Source organism: Gadus macrocephalus, chromosome 5, assembly GCF_031168955.1.
Source record: "Gadus macrocephalus chromosome 5, ASM3116895v1".
Taxonomy (NCBI): domain Eukaryota; kingdom Metazoa; phylum Chordata; class Actinopteri; order Gadiformes; family Gadidae; genus Gadus; species Gadus macrocephalus.
In genome coordinates, this window is record NC_082386.1 from 16,457,319 (window position 1) to 16,478,529 (window position 21,211).

Here is a 21,211-nt window from a genome sequence, read left to right on the forward strand (position 1 = left end):
GGTAAACAGTTAAAAGAAGGAGAAAGCAAAAGATCTTCGGTGCCTTTTGTAAGGTAAAATAATGTAATGTTGACAAAGTAAACGTTTTTTTCACCAAAGGGTTCCTTCAGCAAGACTTCCTACTTATGGGCTGCCATAGGGGTGGAAATGAATCCAATACTTAATTATTCTGAACTAAATCTCCCTCCAGCATACAGTAAGCCTGCCGTAAAGGTCGCCCCTGGGGAATATCCATCTTTTATCCGCCAAAGGTGTGCTGGTGTCAGTGGCAGGGGGATTGAGTACCTCTGTGCCATTTGAGGGGGATACGATACTGTGTGGAAGATAGACAACATGCGTTGACCTAATGAGAACATGAAATTTTAATTGCTACACTTTCAACCCACCAACCACCAACCCCTGACACAGGCTATTAAGCCCAGAGGTACAGGCTCTGTCCCCACAACACGCCAGTCTGTTTATTAATGTCTCCCAGTCGATCGTATTACTCACTTAGTGATTTATTAAAAGGAACTTCCTCAAAATCTGCTTCTCACATATAGGCAATTTCTTAATATTCTATCAATCCATCCTTTCATTGTTCTTTTTATTCATTCATCCATCTATCCATCCTGACACCTCTCTGTCCATCCATACAAATCCATCTATCATATCCATTCTTACTTTCACCTATCCTTCCATTCAACTAATCACCATCTATCCATTCACCCACATGTCCGTCCACCATTCATTCGGGCATCCATTCATAGATCAAGCCACCTTTTTATTTTCCTAAATCCCCTGAGACGTGATCTACAAGTGTCCTTTCAGTTGACTGAGAGTGCTACTGGAATAAAGAGTCGAGGAAGAAAGTGCCGCTATGATCAGCGGGTTCGCTATCCTCCACCGGAAGCTAGTGTCAAGGTTTTAATACGGAATCTTGGACCTCAGGGAAAACCCAAGTTAGCAGATAGGTGGAGTCAAATTAAGCCTAAGAATGTTAATGGACCGGTGAAGGTTATTCATCGAAATCATATCTTGCGAATTGGAGAGGAGGTTTGATTTGAGTCTGAGACCTCGATGCATTAAAGGAGAACAAATTGGAAGTGAACTGCAATTCCGAAGAGATCTTGTGGATCTTTCTAAAACGGTATCGTTTTAGAAAGATAGTAGAGACAAGTGATTCAGAGAGGGGTTCTAATGAGATGGGTTATTACTGCTTACCACAGCAGAAGGTTGGATTAGATTTAGATGAAGCACGGCAGGACACAACACAATATCCAGTTTCAAGGGTTAGTCTAGAGTTAGTCTAACACAAAATGTAAAATAACCTGATAATGTGCCTCAAGAGAAATAGGAACCAGAAGAAAAGAGAAAGGTGGAAATAGGAGTTGAATCTAACAATATATTAAAAGGAATATATGAATCCTTTGATCTTTTGGTTACGGGTTAATGTATATTGGGTGTGCATTGGTGATGATTATACAACAGTCCAGCTGCTAAAGCTACCTGTCGCCTCTCAGTTACCCTAGCGAGAGTTATGAGCAAATATTGTCATTCTATAGTAGATCTCATCTAGGCTCCTCTCCTGCAAAGAGGTTCAAGTTAAGCTCCCTCTTAGAGTTTACGTAAGAGCGATTTGGGGAGAGGGCTTCACATGCATGAAGAAATTGACCAGTCACTTTAGGTAAAAAAAGTCTCACCTGAAAGACTAAAAGGGTAAATAGTCAAACCAACAACCAGCTAAAAAGGTTGACACACACATAACCAGTTCAGGGCCATTTCATCTTATCATTGAAATTATTACGATAAATCTTCCCTCTATAACATATTATTTTCATAATATTCCATCATAGTTTGTGTGTGTGTGTGTGTGTGTGTGTGTGTGTGTGTGTGTGTGTGTGTGTGTGTGTGTGTGTGTGTGTGTGTGTGTGTGTGATGAGGTTGTAATTGGCACCAAAGGCCTCCGGAGAATCCCACAGGGTGAGTAATGAATGGTGTTTTACTACTACTCGTCTCCAGGCTCGTCCACACTCCCTCTAGCTTCCCTTTCCGTTTCCTTCCTTCCAATCAGAGCCATGAAAAGTCACACATTGATGTGGATGTTACAGACAGCATGAGAGTGTGTGTGTGTGTGTGTGTGTGTGTGCCACTAGTGTGTTGGCTCGTGTTGTATGTTCGGCTGTGTTTTTGTGTGTTGTATTTCACAAACCATAGGTTTCGTTTGACCACGCGGTCCGGGAACGCATCGACCCTGCCGATTGAACGGTGTAACACGCGTCTCTTCGAGATCACAGCCCTTCAGGGTCGACACGACACAGCAGGGATGGCGACAGGGAACCTTTTTGCCAATCAGGTTGTTTTGTTAAAGACTGCGGAATAGGAAGTACTGAGAAGAAAGGAAATTGTTTACCTTAAGGGGAACCTGTCATTACAAACTCCTGCAGGCTGTGTCTGCTATATGGGAAATAAATGCTATGAATCAAAGTCAAGTAAGTTGTCTCCAAGATGATAATTTTTTTCTGTCTCGTTCTTGATTGTCTCTCCTTAGGACTCAGTCTTGACTTGGACTCAAACCTCTTGGACTTTGGTTTTGATTTGGGCTTGAACCTCTTTGAACTCTGTCTTGACTCAGACTCGACAATCCCTGGCCTTGGAATCGACAAAGGTTGCCTTGACTACAGCCCTGTGTATAAGATTTGTGTAGGTTCAAAATTGTGTTTATAACATTTAACTGTTAAAATCATTGATTTAACAATTTATTTCCCCTTCTTAGTGCTCTCTCACCCTCAGTGCATGTAGATTGATCTTTCCTTGCTTTGGGTTTTTTATTCCCCTTTTAACAGGGCATTCTCCCTATTACACCCTGTAGACGTTCTCCTGAGGCAGACACACAAGTCTCCGATCGCTGATAAGGGACCATGGCATGGTCTGGTTAGCCAGCAGTGAGAGGGGAGGAGGCGTGGTACAAGAGTTAAATAGTACCTAGCCCGACGAACAGGAGATACACACAGACAGATACAAACAAACACACACAAACACACGCGCGCACGCACGCACGCACGCACGCACGCACGCACGCACGCACGCACGCACGCACGCACGCACGCACGCACGCACGCACGCACGCACGCACGCACGCACGCACGCACGCACGCACGCACGCACGCACACACACACACACACACACACACACACACACACACACACACACACACACACACACACACACACACACACACACACAGGTGTATCCCTCATCATATTGTCATCCAGAGGCTGGAGCAGCCTATGCTCCAGCCTCTGATAATTGGAAGGAAAATGTGCGTGTGTGTGTGTGTGTGTGTGTGTGTGTGTGTGTGTGTGTGTGTGTGTGTGTGTGTGTGTGTGTGTGTGTGTGTGTGTGTGTGTGTGTGTGTGTGTGTGTGTGTGTGTGTATGGGTTTAACTGCTACACGCTAACCTAGAGGGAGTAGCTGCATAGGATCCAATGAAAGATGCTAGAAGAACAAACAGGGGCTTCACAGGTATATCCTCTGGGTTTGAGTGAAATCTTGTAGGGTAGGTTTTTCACACACACGCACAACACAACACACACACACACACACACGTACCACAGTAATGACAAAGCTCTAATGAGGGCCAGCTTTAATGAAATCATAGTCAAGTCAAGCATTTATACTACTGTATATAGGCTTCATGCACTGTATCAAGTTGCCTTGATACAGTATACAATGGGGGTCCAGTATATATCAACGGCAAATTGTTTCTTTCACCCAGGTAAAAGCAAAAGGTAATCATCACCAAAATCAAATCAATGCTTCCACTGGAGGAACTACCTGGAGGTTACGACTCAAGTTCTAAGTAATTAACTTCATGGGCATAATGATCAAGATATGCTTGGTGTTGCATGGTTTCCAAGCCGATGAAGTGATGCAATCAGCAGTCTTAACTTATTCAGCAAATATAACAATGATAAATCTCTCCTTCTCTCTCTCTCTCGCTCTTCCTATAGTGGCCGGCTACGTTTAAACGGGCAACTCTCTCTTTCTTGATACACTTGTTAAGCCATAATTGCCTGTCCATGCTATCATCTCACTCCTCACTCTAATAGCCAAGTGAAGGCTTTGGAAATATTATTAATACAGTAAATCAATCCAAACCAAATGAGCATGATACGATTGCTATCTTCTCATGGGATACACAAACACCCTCTTCTGTGTAATACTTTCAGCAGAGATATGCTTCGTTGGTTTAAGACCACGTATCTGTTTTGTTGACACCAAAGAGATAACTGTACTGTTTTACCGCTCAAAACACACACACACACACACACACACACACACACGCACACACACACACACGCACACACACTCGGAATCATATCATAATTTGCTCCGTGGTAACACAGGGTGACCTGTTCCCATTTTCACAAACAGGATTATGGAACACTTTGTGATGAATCCCACTGGGGCTCAACAATGTGACCCAGCAGCAAAGCCATCCAAGCCACAGGACGCACTCACAAATTGTTGCTGTATCCTTCTGTGTGGCATTGTATCTAGACAAACATATCTCTAAGCAGCTAGTCAAAATACAGCCAGTCATGCACTTGTCGCTTCCAATTGTCAGTCGTCCTTACCGTTTATGCACCTTTTGCCTCATTGTCAGCGGATAAGATCGCAATGCTCATGCATCGCCTGTGCAGCCCCTGCCGTCAGATCGACGTGCCTCCTCTTATTCTGACTAGAGACAGGCTGCTCGGCTGAAAGAGAGGGAAGGAGGGAGGGAGGGAGGGAGCAGGGGGAAGGGAGGGAGGGAGGCAGGGTAGAGTGCGTGAGCCGGGATGGGGAAAAGATGGGGGGGGAGGGGGCTGCGAGGAAGGGAGAGCTAAATTAAATGGGTGGGGGTGTGGAGAAGGAGGTGGAGTGGGGGGGGGGGGGGGGGGGCGAGCTGGGGAGAGACAGAGAGAAGGAGAGAGCGAGAGAGTGCAACAGAGATAGGAGAGAATGAGAGAGAGATATGCACTGAGAGAGAGAGAGATCGAGAGAGAGAGAGAGAGGAAGCAGAGTATGCTGTAGTGTCAACAGCAGGAGGATGAAGAAGAAGAAGAAGAGGAAGAAGATGAAGGGAAAAGTGAGGAGCGTGTCTAACCTGGCTTCACGCTGCATCTCTCCACCCGACTCCTGTTGAGCAGAGAAGAAGAGAGGGGAGAAGAACAGAGAACAGAAGAAGGGAAGAGGGGGAGAGAAGGAGAGGAAAAGAAGAGATAATAAAATAGCAATTGATATATCAAGCGGATCGGCCACGACAAGAGTGCCTCTTGTCGTGGCATTTAAGGAGCCCAGCAAACATATTTATACCCTTTGTCTCTTTGAGTCGTGCCACAACCATGTGTACAGCCGTCGTCTTGAGAACATTAAGGGCAAGAAGAGAGAGGGGAGGGTGGTGAGGAGGAGGGGGGTAGCATAGATTAACAGTGTGAAATAAATATGCAGTGGGCTGCAAAAATAAATGTAAAGGAAAAAATGTTACTGCGGTGAGAGACAGACAGAGAGTCAGGGGGTTGGACATCAAGAGATAGAGAGGGGGAGAGAGAGAGAGAGAGAGAGAGAGAGAGAGAGAGAGAGAGAGAGAGAGAGAAAGGGGGGGGGGGGGGAGAGTTCTGGTGTCTTTTCTTTGAGGTAACAAGGGATGTTATTCATACTTGCATTTGTTTGATCATATAATAAAAGTGGATTTACCATGTAACCCCTCAACCTTTACAATGCATACATTTGAATGCATTGTGGGGACGTGAGCCCCTAGCAGAATGCATTATGCACGGCCTGTATAACATGGTGATGCCATTTACAAGTCTTGGTGCAGAGCCTAACACACAATGGATCCACTGCTTGATGATGGTTTGGAGATGTATGAAAATATAGACGTATCAAAAATCGATACAGATGAATCAGTGCTTCTGGCAAACAAATCAAAATAATCTTTAGGATTTGCATAAATGTGGAACCGGCATCCTGTGTTTAAGTGTCTGTGAGGTGACAATTGTGCAATATTTGAAGACCATTATAAGTCATGAATATAAAATTACACAGGCAATCATTATTTTCTTTCTGATTGTCTTCCTCTATGCTTCAAGTTAATCTTGTTATGTCTAAATGGCTGTATGCAGCCAGAATGAAATGCCAGATTTGCCATTCATGGCATTCCACAGACAGCCATGCTTGCGTCTCTTTAGGCATAAATAATCATAGTATTACAGATACAATATGTCAAACTGGCCCAGCCCCATGGCTACACGGATAATCATTACCGATCATTGTTTTCTAAACTGTCTGTGGACTATCTGATTCAAATCCTTTCTTCCTTCCTCTTTCCCTCCATCCATGATACACATATGAAAACATGATACATATTGTGTACAACATGATGCATGCATGCGTAGTATAGATATGCTCATATTTATACCATGTAGTTGCATGGTGTCTAAACGACTGTGAAGGGATTCCCCAGGCATACCTGTGTTGTACAAGTTCACTACATGTTATTGAACAGAGCAACAGTAGACCCTCTGGTGTTAGAAGCAGTGGGTGTTAGCAACCAGCACTACAGCAGCATGACTCATACTGGCTGCTGAATGAAACCTGAGAGAGAAAGAGAAAAAGAGAGAGAGAGAGAGAGAGAGAGAGAGAGAGAGAGAGAGAGAGAGAGAGAGAGAGAGAGAGAGAGAGAGAGAGAGAGAGAGAGAGAGAGAGAGAGAGAGAGAGAGAGAGAGAGAGAGAGAGAGAGAGAGAGAGAGAGGGGGAGAATTCCTAGAATGCAGCAAATTTTCGATCTGTTGCCAGATTTTCAACAGGAGGGCAAATAGTATTTAATAGTATAACTATTGTATGGGCACTAGATATCTGTACGGTTACACATATTCTGATGACATAGAGCTCTGAAGATCAGAGATAATTAAGCTCATGCAGTGAAATCCACTATATACAGCATATAGCTGCATTAAAAAAAAATATTGCAAAAGTGGATGTGCAGTGGGCATTTACTGTAAATGTCAAACCTGTGGTTTCAGGGGTGTTCTAGTGTATTGGAATCGGTCAAGGTTCACCAGATTTTTTACAAGCAGGAAAGAAGCCTAGTGTGTGAGAGACCGGGGTACTCCATTTCAAACCTTAAAACTCAACACTACATAAAAAAAATAGAGGGTGGATGTTGAATTATTCATGTCCAGCTACCTTCAAACCAACCAAGAAGAGGAAGGAATGTGTTCAAAAATCTTTTCCTTTAACTCTAGGCGACGAGTGGAATATTAAATAAGGGTTTATTAGTTGATATCCCAAACATAATTTTCTGGCATATGGGATATTAACATATTGCGTGTGTAATGAATCATTCCTCAGAAATGTTGGGCCATGAGATGCAAATAACTACAACATTAATGAACCACTCAAACAATAAAATAATTAATGCATAATTTAATTAATAGAGTTAATTGAGGTCGGCTTAGTACAGGAGGTAGAGCTGATTGCCTCGTAAAAGGGTGCTAGTTCGATCCCTGGCTCCTCCTAGCTGAGTGATGAGGTTTCCCTGTGCAAGAAACCTAACCCTAACTCAGGGACGCGGGAAGTGGGGGTGCTTAGGGTGCTGCAGCACCCCCCCCCTGGCAGCCTCTGGCTGTAACTACAAGTGAGAAGGTTTTCAGAACAAATCAATACTTTTTTTTTTTTTTTTTTAATTTTATCATACAACATGATTTTTCATTAAATTATTGACATCAACCCTTTTTATGATATTTATCATATTATCATTTCATTTTATTTAGAACATTGTCTGAGTAGGCTGACGTAGGCTATGACGCACAACGCAGAACTGTCGATAGCTGAATATCGTACTATGCTGATTTTACATAAGCATGTTGGTGTTCAACATCTGTTGTAGTGAACATCTAAAACTGGTGTAAAATGTTGCTGCCATATTAATAGACACGTTGAATGTTATCGTTATGATTCTGGAATCCTGCACGTAAACTGGTTGGCAAAAAAAGAGCAAAGACGGACGGTTCACTTGACGGAGAAACCGTCACTTTCCTCATAACAGACAACTCGTAACTCTGGATGAAAATGTAGGCTTTCTTTTATTGTCACTCTCCTTTTAAACCTTTAGAAATAACCTCCTGAATCCTTGTTATAACGCTGTGTATAATCCCGGACCGCAACAGCTTGTCGGCATGTTGTTAGTGTGTGAAATTCAGCACAGTGGCTAGTTGGCAGAACTCTTTTTACACACCAGTAGAGTGTTTATCAGAGCGGAGCCCTGAATGTTGCGCAGCATTTATTATGACGTCATTATATAGACTCTCTCTCAGCACCCCCCCCCCCCCCCCCCTTGGACTGACTTCCCGCGTCCCTGGTGTTACCCCCTAGGTTTTATTCGATACTTTTCAACAGTGTTACCTACGGAAGAGGATTAGGGCCACACATGTAAAAAAAAAAATCTCAGAATTCTGACATTAATCTCAGAATTCTGAGATAAAAAGTCAGAATTCTGACATTAATCTCAGAATTCAGAGGAAAAAGTCAGAATTCTGACTTTTTTCTCAGAATTCTGAGATTAAAGTCAGAATTCTGACATTAATCTCAGAATTCTGAGAAAAAAGTCTGAATTCTGACATTAATCTCAGAATTCTGACTTTAATCTCAGAATTCTGAGAAAAAAGTCAGAATTCTGACTTTAAAGTCAGAACTACGGGTATCTGTAAGGACCAACCTCCGTGGGAGAGACACTTTGCTTTATGCAGTAGGAGGAAACCTATGGAAAGCCAAGAAGGCCACAATCCGGCCCTAGAATGGCGCGGTAAAAGTGCAAAACCGCACGGAATCCGTGCGGTTTGGCAAGAATTCCGTACGGAATCCGTACGGTTTTGAATGACTAATAGCCGCGGCTATTAGTCATTCACTCCGGCTATTAGTTATTCACTCCGGCTATTAGTTATTCACTCCGGCTATTAGGTATGCAGAACGAGCCCTCCCTCTTCTTTGCTTGACCACTAAGTTTGAAGGCTGTCTAACCAATCAGTGAAAAGAAATACCAGACTAAAGTAACGCATTGTCGAGACTAGAGCTGCAGTGCCTCCATGTTTCGCCGTAACATAAAGCTGTGTTGTCTTTACTAGTTTCACTATAATGTAATGACCACCACTAGCTAGTGGAAAATACATTTGTGTCTAGTACAGTGATATATTTGTATATGTTAGGCTATATATTGAGATGGCAGTGTGCGAAATACCCGTCAATGTTCGGGGATGCCCTCATCCCCAGATTGTTCTCGATATGCAGTAGCCAGCTAGGCCATAACATTACAATATTTCATGGATGCAAGCAAGCCAAGACAATCAATCTATATCTATAGCCTACATGACAACACACACACACACACGCACACACAGACACACACACACGCACACACGTTAAACACACTGGTAAAGCAATAGGAGCCTGCATTGGCTAAAGTTGTTGGGATGCACGTTATTTTATAACAGGGAGGGGCAAAGTTGTGCATTACAATGCAAACACGACAATAATTGGCACCGCTCTTGCGCACTCAGAAGAACATGAACTGAATAAATGCCAGGTATATAGCATATCGGAGACGGGCACACAATCAGTGCATTTGCAAATGAGAGCCTGCAGTATGACCGATCTTGTGACATGATTTAACCATCCATCTACAGCTAATACGATCAGACAGATACATCATTGATCATAAGCCCACAACAAGCCCAACATCACCACGGCAGGTGCGCTCTCTCTCGCACATTCACACAATCACTCCAACTTCTCCAACTCCAAGGCAAAGCTGTTTCACTAAGACCACAAACAACCACAACTAACCAGCCTACATATCCACAACAATGCACAACAATCAGTTCTATACATTGCGTCTATCTTCTGTTTGGCGCACATAGCTAATTTGCATACTTGCACAGGACTGTCGGCTCCGCTTGTCAAAAAAATGGAACGTATTTGTGAATAAATGCTTTGAATTCTGAATACTGGACTTGGTGAGCTTGGTGAGTTGGCTATGGGACGTGCACTTTTACCGCGCCATTCTAGGGCCGGATTGTGGCCTTCTTGGCTTTCCATAGGTTTCCTCCTACTGCATAAAGCAAAGTGTCTCTCCCACGGAGGTTGGTCCTTACAGATACCCGTAGTTCTGACTTTAAAGTCAGAATTCTGACTTTTTTCTCAGAATTCTGAGATTAATGTCAGAATTCTGATTTTAATCTCAGAATTCTGAAAAAAAGGCAGAATTCTGAGATTAAAATCAGAATTCTGACTTTTTTTCTCGGAATTCTGAGATTAATGTCAGAATTCTGAGATTAATGTCAGAATTCTGACTTTATTCTCAGAATTCTGAGATTAAAGTCAGAATTCTGACTTTTTTTTTTACATGTGTGGCCCTAATCCTCTTCCGTAGTTACCCCTTATTGGTTTTTCATGACCACAGATAAGAAACGACAGTTTTTTTTACGTTTCATTTGATAAAAACGACAGTGTTACCCCTTGTGTTTTTTTCCCATGATGACTGATGAAAAACAACAGTGTTACCCCTTATATTTTATTTGACAAAGACAACAGTGTTACCCCTTGTGTTTTTCTCATGACGACCAATAAAAAACAACAGTGTTACCCCTTATGTTTTTATTCATGACGACCAATAAAAAACAACAGTGTTACTCCTTATGTTTTTTTTCATGACGACCAATAAAAAAAGGAACAGTGTTACCCCTTATGTTTCATTGTCGTTTTTTATTGGTCGTCATGAAAAAAAACATAAGGGGTAACACTGTCGTTTTTATAGGTCGTCATGAAAAAAAACATAAGGGGTAAGACTGCTGTTTTTTATTGGTCGTCATGAAATAAACATACGGGGTAACACTGTCGATATTTATCAAATAAAACATAGGGGGTAACACTTTTGTTTTTCTTTGGTCGTCATGAAAAAAACCACAAGGGGTAACACTGTCGTTTTTTATTGGTCGTCATGAAAAAAACCGACAGTGTTACCCCTTGTTTTTTTCATGATGACTGATAAAAAACGACAGTGTTACCCATTATATTTTATTTGACAAAGACAACAGTGTTACCCCTTATGGTTTTTTTCATGACGACCAAAGAAAAACGACAGTGTTACCCCTCATGTTTCATTTGATAAAAGCGACAGTGTTACCCCTTGGGTTTTTTTTCATGACGACCAAAGAAAAACAACAGTGTCACCCCCTATGTTTTATTTGATAAATATCGACAGTGTTTTCCCCTTATATTTATTTCATGACGGCCGATAAAAAACGACAGAGTTACCCCTCATGTTTTTTCCATGTTGACCAATGAAAAACGACAGTGGCACCCCTGTCGACGTTTTTACAGGGATCGGAACATGAGCTGTTTAGAGTGTTAACCTCCGAACTTAACAATGCACCATCAAAACACCGGTTGAAGTCATCACAAAGGTTATACTTGACTTTATAATTCGCATGAAATAGAGAAAAGAAACTTCCAACAGAGGTCATCAATCGGACTTGAACCCCGGTCTCCAGGGGGTTAGGCAGAGTGCACCCCACTGCACCACTAAGATGACAATACACAATAATCAATCATCAATAAAGAGGATATACATGACATTACAATGTATGTGTGTATTTCTATTATTTCCCTTATGTTTTTTTTCAAGACGACCAAAAAAACAACAATGTTACCCCCATATGTTTTTTTCATGACGACCAATAAAAAAAGGAACAGTGTTACCCCTTATGTTTCATTTGATAAAAACGACAGTGTTCCACTGTCGTTTTTTATTGGTCGTCATGAAAAAAAACATAAGGGGTAACACTGACGTTTTTATTGGTCGTCATGAAAAAAAACATAAGGGGTAAGACTGCTGTTTTTTATTGGTCGTCATGAAATAAACATAAGGTGCCGCACCACGGCAGGTGCGCTCTCTCTCGCACATTCACACAATCACTCCAACTTCTCCAACTCCAAGGCAAAGCTGTTTCACTAAGACCACAAACAACCACAACTAACCAGCCTACATATCCACAACAATGCACAACAATCAGTTCTATACATTGCGTCTATCTTCTGTTTGGCGCACATAGCTAATTTGCATACTTGCACAGGACTGTCGGCTCCGCTTGTCAAAAAAATGGAACGTATTTGTGAATAAATGCTTTGAATTCTGAATACTGGACTTGGTGAGCTTGGTGAGTTGGCTATGGGACGTGCACTTTTACCGCGCCATTCTAGGGCCGGATTGTGGCCTTCTTGGCTTTCCATAGGTTTCCTCCTACTGCATAAAGCAAAGTGTCTCTCCCACGGAGGTTGGTCCTTACAGATACCCGTAGTTCTGACTTTAAAGTCAGAATTCTGACTTTTTTCTCAGAATTCTGAGATTAATGTCAGAATTCTGATTTTAATCTCAGAATTCTGAAAAAAAGGCAGAATTCTGAGATTAAAATCAGAATTCTGACTTTTTTTCTCGGAATTCTGAGATTAATGTCAGAATTCTGAGATTAATGTCAGAATTCTGACTTTATTCTCAGAATTCTGAGATTAAAGTCAGAATTCTGACTTTTTTTTTTACATGTGTGGCCCTAATCCTCTTCCGTAGTTACCCCTTATTGGTTTTTCATGACCACAGATAAGAAACGACAGTTTTTTTTACGTTTCATTTGATAAAAACGACAGTGTTACCCCTTGTGTTTTTTTCCCATGATGACTGATGAAAAACAACAGTGTTACCCCTTATATTTTATTTGACAAAGACAACAGTGTTACCCCTTGTGTTTTTCTCATGACGACCAATAAAAAACAACAGTGTTACCCCTTATGTTTTTATTCATGACGACCAATAAAAAACAACAGTGTTACTCCTTATGTTTTTTTTCATGACGACCAATAAAAAAAGGAACAGTGTTACCCCTTATGTTTCATTGTCGTTTTTTATTGGTCGTCATGAAAAAAAACATAAGGGGTAACACTGTCGTTTTTATAGGTCGTCATGAAAAAAAACATAAGGGGTAAGACTGCTGTTTTTTATTGGTCGTCATGAAATAAACATACGGGGTAACACTGTCGATATTTATCAAATAAAACATAGGGGGTAACACTTTTGTTTTTCTTTGGTCGTCATGAAAAAAACCACAAGGGGTAACACTGTCGTTTTTTATTGGTCGTCATGAAAAAAACCGACAGTGTTACCCCTTGTTTTTTTCATGATGACTGATAAAAAACGACAGTGTTACCCATTATATTTTATTTGACAAAGACAACAGTGTTACCCCTTATGGTTTTTTTCATGACGACCAAAGAAAAACGACAGTGTTACCCCTCATGTTTCATTTGATAAAAGCGACAGTGTTACCCCTTGGGTTTTTTTTCATGACGACCAAAGAAAAACAACAGTGTCACCCCCTATGTTTTATTTGATAAATATCGACAGTGTTTTCCCCTTATATTTATTTCATGACGGCCGATAAAAAACGACAGAGTTACCCCTCATGTTTTTTCCATGTTGACCAATGAAAAACGACAGTGGCACCCCTGTCGACGTTTTTACAGGGATCGGAACATGAGCTGTTTAGAGTGTTAACCTCCGAACTTAACAATGCACCATCAAAACACCGGTTGAAGTCATCACAAAGGTTATACTTGACTTTATAATTCGCATGAAATAGAGAAAAGAAACTTCCAACAGAGGTCATCAATCGGACTTGAACCCCGGTCTCCAGGGGGTTAGGCAGAGTGCACCCCACTGCACCACTAAGATGACAATACACAATAATCAATCATCAATAAAGAGGATATACATGACATTACAATGTATGTGTGTATTTCTATTATTTCCCTTATGTTTTTTTTCAAGACGACCAAAAAAACAACAATGTTACCCCCATATGTTTTTTTCATGACGACCAATAAAAAAAGGAACAGTGTTACCCCTTATGTTTCATTTGATAAAAACGACAGTGTTCCACTGTCGTTTTTTATTGGTCGTCATGAAAAAAAACATAAGGGGTAACACTGACGTTTTTATTGGTCGTCATGAAAAAAAACATAAGGGGTAAGACTGCTGTTTTTTATTGGTCGTCATGAAATAAACATAAGGGGTAACACTGTCGATATTTATCAAATAAAACATAGGGGGTAACACGGAACATGGAAAAAAACGACAGTTTTTTTCATGACGACCAATAAAAAACAACAGTGTTACCCCTTATGTTTTTTTTCATGACGACCAATAAAAAACAACAGTGTTACCCCTTATGTTTTTTTTCATGACGACCAAAGAAAAATGACAGTGTCACCCCTCATGTTTCATTTGATAAAAACGACAGTGTTACCCCTTATGTTTTTTTCATGACGACCGATAAAAAACGACAGTGCTACCCCTTATGTTTTATTTGATAAATATCGACAGGTTTAACCCTTATTTTTATTGAATGCCGGCCGATAATAAACGACAGAGTTACGCCTTATGTTTTTTTTCTTGACGACCAGTAAAAAAAAAAAGTGATACCCCTTATGTTTTTTTTCATGACGACCAATAAAAAACAACAGTGTTACCCCTTATGTTTTTTTTCATGATGACCCAAGAAAAATAACAATGTTACCCCCTCTGTTTTTTTTCATGATGATCAATTAAAAAGAACAGTGTTACCCTTTATGTTTTTTTTCATGACGACCAATAAAAAACAACAGTGTTACCCCTTATGTTTTTTTTCATGACGACCATTAAAAAACGACAGTGTTACCCCTTATGTTTTTTTTCATGACGACCATAAAAAACGACAGTGTTGCCCCTCATGTTTTTTTTCATGACGACCAATAAAAAACAACAGTGTTACCCCTTATGTTTTTTTTCATGACGACCAAAGAAAAATGACAGTGTCACCCCTTATGTTTTATTTGATAAATATCGACAGGTTTACCCCTTATTTTTATTGAATGCCGGCCGATAATAAACGACAGAGTTACCCCTTATGTTTTTTTTCTTGACGACCAGTAAAAAAAAAAAGTGATACCCCTTATGTTTTTTTTCATGACAACCAATAAAAAACAACAGTGTTACCCCTTATGTTTTTTTTCATGATGACCCAAGAAAAATAACAATGTTACCCCCTCTGTTTTTTTTCATGATGACCAATTAAAAAGAACAGTGTTACCCTTTGTTTTTTTTCATGACGACCAATAAAAAACAACAGTGTTACCCCTTATGTTTTTTTTCATGACGACCATTAAAAAACGACAGTGTTACCCCTTATGTTTTTTTTCATGACGACCATAAAAAACGACAGTGTTACCCCTCATGTTTTTTTCATGACGACCAATAAAAAACAACAGTGTTACCCCTTTTGTTTTTTTTCATGACGACCAATAAAAAACGACTTATATTTTATTTGACAAAGACAACAGTGTTACCCCTTATGTTTTTTTTCATGACGACCAATAAAAAACAACAGTGTTACCCCTTATTTATTTTTTCATGACGACCAATAAAAAACAACAGTGTTACCCCTTATGTTTTTTTCATGACGGCCGATAAAAAACGACAGTTACCCCTCATGTTTTTTCCATGTTGACCAATAAAAAACAACAGTGGCACCCCTGTCGACGTTTTTGCAGGGATCGGAACATGAGCTGTTAAGAGTGTTAACCTCCGAACTTAACAATGCACCATCAAGACACCAGTTAAATTCATCACAAAGGTTATACTTGACTTTATAATTCGCATGAAATAGAGATATGAAACTTCCAACAGAGGTCATCAACCGGGTTTGAACCCCGGTCTCCAGGGGGTTAGGCAGAGTGCACCCCACTGCACCACTGAGGCGATGACAATACACAATAATCAATCATCCATAAAGAGCATATACATGACATTAAAATGTATGTGTGTACGTCTATTATTTCCCTTATGTTTTTTTTCAAGACGACAAATAATAAACAACAGTGTTACCCCTTATGTTTTTTTCATGACGACCAATAAAAAACAACAGTTTTACCCCTTATGGTTTTTTTCATGACGACCAAAGAAAAATGACAGTGTCACCCCTCATGTTTCATTTGATAAAAACGACAGTGTTACCCCTTATGTTTTTTTCATGACGACCGATAAAAAACGACAGTGGTACCCCTTATGTTTTATTTGATAAATATCGACAGGTTTACCCCTTATTTTTATTGAATGCCAGCCGATAATAAACGACAGAGTTACCCCTTATGTTTTTTTTCTTGACGACCAGTAAAAAAAAAAAGTGATACCCCTTATGTTTTTTTTCATGACGACCAATAAAAAACAACAGTGTTACCCCTTATGTTTTTTTTCATGATGACCCAAGAAAAATAACAGTGTTACCCCCTCTGTTTTTTTTCATGATGACCAATTAAAAAGAACAGTGTTACCCTTTATGTTTTTTTTCATGACGACCAATAAAAAACAACAGTGTTACCCCTTATGTTTTTTTTCATGACGACCATTAAAAAACGACAGTGTTACCCCTCATGTTTTTTTCATGACGACCAATAAAAAACAACAGTGTTACCCCTTTTGTTTTTTTTCATGACGACCAATAAAAAACGACTTATATTTTATTTGACAAAGACAACAGTGTTACCCCTTATGTTTTTTTTCATGACGGCCAATAAAAAACGACAGAGTTACCCCTCATGTTTTTTCCATGTTGACCAATAAAAAACAACAGTGGCACCCCAGTTGACGTTTTTGCAGGGATCGGAACATGAGCTGTTTAGAGTGTTAACCTCCGAACTTAACAATGCACCATCAAGACACCAGTTAAATTCATCACAAAGGTTCATGACGACCAATAAAAAACGACTTATATTTTATTTGACAAAGACAACAGTGTTACCCCTTATGTTTTTTTTCATGACGACCAATAAAAAACAACAGTGTTACCCCTTATGTTTTTTTCATGACGGCCAGTAAAAAACAACAGTGTTACCCCCTCTGTTTTTTTTCATGATGACCAATTAAAAAGAACTGTGTTACCCTTTATGTTTTTTTTCATGACGACCAATAAAAAACAACAGTGTTACCCCTTATGTTTTTTTTCATGACGACCATTAAAAAACGACAGTGTTACCCCTTATGTTTTTTTTCATGACGACCATAAAAAACGACAGTGTTACCCCTTATGTTTTTTTTCATGACGACCAATAAAAAACAACAGTGTTACCCCTTATGTTTTTTTTCATGACAACCAATAAAAAACGACTTAGATTTTATTTGACAAAGACAACAGTGTTACCCCTTATGTTTTTTTTCATGACGACCAATATGTTTTTTTCATGACGGCCGATAAAAAACGACAGAGTTACCCCTCATGTTTTTTCCATGTTGACCAATAAATATCAACAGTGGCACCCCTGTCGACGTTTTTGCAGGGATCGGAACATGAGCTGTTTAGAGTGTTAACCTCCGAACTTAACAATGCACCATCAAGACACCAGTTATATTCATCACAAAGGTTATACTTGACTTTATAATTTGCATGAAATAGAGATAAGATACTTCCAACAGTGGTCATCAACCGGGCTTGAACCCCGGTCTCCAGGGGGTTAGGCAGAGTGCACCCCACTGCACCACTGAGGCGATGACAATACACAAATATCGAACATCCATAAAGAGCATATACATGACATTAAAATGTATGTGTGTGTTTCTATTATTTCCCTTATGTTTTTTTTCAAGACGACAAATAATAAACAACAGTGTTACCCCTTATGTTTTTTTTCATGATGACCCAAGAAAAACAACAGTGTTACCCCCTATGTTTTTTTTCATGATGACCAATTAAAAAGAACAGTGTTACCCTTATGTTTTTTTTCATGACGACCATTAAAAAACGACAGTGTTACCCCTTATGTTTTTTTTCATGACGACCATAAAAAACGACAGTGTTACCCCTTATGTTTTTTTTCATGATGACCAATAAAAAACAACAGTGTTACCCCTTATGTTTTTTTTCATGACGACCAATAAAAAACAACAGTGTTACCCCTTATGTTTTTTTTCATGACGACCATTAAAAAACGACAGTGTAACCCCTTATGTTTTCTTTCATGACGACCATAAAAAACGACAGTGTTACCCCTTATGTTTTTTTTGATCAATATCGACAGGTTTACCCCTTATTTTTATTTAATGCCGGCCGATAAAAAACGACAGAGTTACCCCTTATGTTTTTTTTATCGACGATCAGTAAAAAACAAAAGTGATACCCCTTATGTTTTTTTTCATGATAACCCAAGAAAAACAACAGTGTTACCCCCTATGTTTTTTTTCATGATGACCAATTAAAAAGAACAGTGTTACCCTTTGTGTTTTTTTTCATGACGACCAATAAAAAACAACAGTGTTACCCCTTATGTTTTTTTTCATGACGACCATAAAAAACAAAAGTGATACCCCTTATGTTTTTTTTCATGACGACCAATAAAAAACAACAGTGTTACCCCTCATGTTTTTTTTTCATGATGACCTAAGAAAAACAACAGTGTTACCCCCTATGTTTTTTTTCATGATGACCAATTAAAAAGAACAGTGTTACCCTTTTTGTTTTTTTTCATGACGACCAATAAAAAACAACAGTGTTACCCCTTATGTTTTTTTTCATGACGACCATTAAAAAACGACAGTGTAACCCCTTATGTTTTCTTTCATGACGACCATAAAAAACGACAGTGTTACCCCTTATGTTTTTTTTGATCAATATCGACAGGTTTACCCCTTATTTTTATTTAATGCCGGCCGATAAAAAACGACAGAGTTACCCCTTATGTTTTTTTTATCGACGATCAGTAAAAAACAAAAGTGATACCCCTTATGTTTTTTTTCATGATAACCCAAGAAAAACAACAGTGTTACCCCCTATGTTTTTTTTCATGATGACCAATTAAAAAGAACAGTGTTACCCTTTGTGTTTTTTTTCATGACGACCAATAAAAAACAACAGTGTTACCCCTTATGTTTTTTTTCATGACGACCATTAAAAAACAACAGTGTTACCCCTTATGTTTTTTTTCATGACGACCATAAAAAACAAAAGTGATACCCCTTATGTTTTTTTTCATGACGACCAATAAAAAACAACAGTGTTACCCCTCATGTTTTTTTTTCATGATGACCTAAGAAAAACAACAGTGTTACCCCCTATGTTTTTTTTCATGATGACCAATTAAAAAGAACAGTGTTACCCTTTTTGTTTTTTTTCATGACGACCAATAAAAAACAACAGTGTTACCCCTTATGTTTTTTTCATGACGACCATTAAAAAACGACAGTGTTACCCCTTATGTTTTTTTTCATGACGACCAATAAAAAACGACTTATATTTTATCTGACAAAGACAACAGTGTTACCCCTTATGTTTTTTTTCATGACGACCAATAAAAACAACAGTGTTATCCCTTATGTTTTTTTTCATGATGACCCAAGAAAAACAACAGTGTTACCCCCTATGTTTTTTTTCATGATGACCAATTAAAAAGAACAGTGTTACCCTTTGTGTTTTTTTTCATGACGACCAATAAAAAACAACAGTGTTACCCTTTTTGTTTTTTTTCATGACGACCATTAAAAAACGACAGTGTTACCCCTCATGTTTTTTTTCATGACGACCATAAAAAACGACAGTGTTACCCTTTATGTTTTTTTTCATGACGACCAATAAAAAACAACAGTGTTACCCCTTATGTTTTTTTTCATGACGACCAATAAAAAACGACTTATATTTTATTTGACAAAGACAACAGTGTCACCCCTTATGTTTTTTTTCATGACGACCAATAAAAAACAACAGTGTTACCCCTTATGTTTTTTTCATGACGGCCGATAAAAAACGACAGTTACCCCTCATGTATTTTCCATGTTGACCAATAAAAATCAACAGTGGCACCCCTGACGACGTTTTTGCAGGGATCGGAACATGAGCTGTTTAGAGTGTTAACCTCCGAACTTAACAATGCACCATCAAGACACCGGTTAAAATCATCACAAAGGTTATACTTGACTTTATAATTCGCATGAAATAGAGATAAGAAACTTCCAACAGTGGTCATCAACCGGTCTTGAACCCCGGTCTCCAGGGGGTTAGGCAGAGTGCACCCCACTGCACCACTGAGGCGATGACAATACACAAAAATCAATCATCAATAAAGAGCATATACATGACATTAAAATGTACGTGTGTATTTCTATTATTTCCCTGATGTTTTTTTTCAAGACGACAAATAATAAACAACAGTGTTACCCCTTATGTTTTTTTTCATGACGACCAAAAAAAACAACAGTGTTACCCCTTTTATGTTTTTTTCATGACGACCAATAAAAAACAACAGTGTTACCCCTTATGTTTTTTTTCATGACGACCAATAAAAAACAACAGTGTTACCCCTTATGTTTTTTTTCATGACGACCATTAAAAAACGACAGTGTAACCCCTTATGTTTTTTTTCATGACGACCATAAAAAACGACAGTGTTACCCCTTATGTTTTTTTTGATCAATATCGACAGGTTTACCCCTTATTTTTATTTAATGCCAGCCGATAAAAAACGACAGAGTTACCCCTTATGTTTTTTTTCTTGACGATCAGTAAAAAACAAAAGTGATACCCCTTATGTTTTTTTTCATGATAACCCAAGAAAAACAACAGTGTTACCCCCTATGTTTTTTTTCATGATGACCAATTAAAAAGAACAGTGTTACCCTTTGTGTTTTTTTTCATGACGACCAATAAAAAACAACAGTGTTACCCCTTATGTTTTTTTTCATGACGACCATTAAAAAACAACAGTGTTACCCCTTATGTTTTTTTTCATGACGACCATAAAAAACAAAAGTGATACCCCTTATGTTTTTTTTCATGACGACCAATAAAAAACAACAGTGTTACCCCTCATGTTTTTTTTTCATGATGACCTAAGAAAAACAACAGTGTTACCCCCTATGTTTTTTTTCATGATGACCAATTAAAAAGAACAGTGTTACCCTTTTTGTTTTTTTTCATGACGACCAATAAAAAACAACAGTGTTACCCCTTATGTTTTTTTCATGACGACCATTAAAAAACGACAGTGTTACCCCTTATGTTTTTTTTCATGACGACCAATAAAAAACGACTTATATTTTATCTGACAAAGACAACAGTG

The 21,211-nt window shown here is 39.0% G+C and overlaps 1 protein-coding gene across 5 annotated transcripts in view; it reads right to left on the minus strand.

The window, feature by feature from the left end:
• The window catches only part of LOC132458242 (brain-enriched guanylate kinase-associated protein), a 52,189-nt gene that overhangs the window by 18,520 nt on the left and 12,458 nt on the right, over positions 1 to 21,211 (minus strand). For 3 of the 5 annotated variants that reach the window (XR_009525871.1, XR_009525870.1, XM_060052813.1), the window contains exon 2: positions 5,133 to 5,164. Coding sequence is in view for 2 of the 5 variants with exons in the window: in XM_060052813.1 (XP_059908796.1) it covers positions 5,133 to 5,164 (32 nt within the window). In the remaining 3 variants the exon portion in view is untranslated. Of the gene's footprint in view, positions 1 to 4,620; positions 4,755 to 5,132; positions 5,165 to 21,211 lie in introns of those variants that run through there. The other 2 variants (XM_060052816.1, XM_060052814.1) reach the window with 2 other exon arrangements.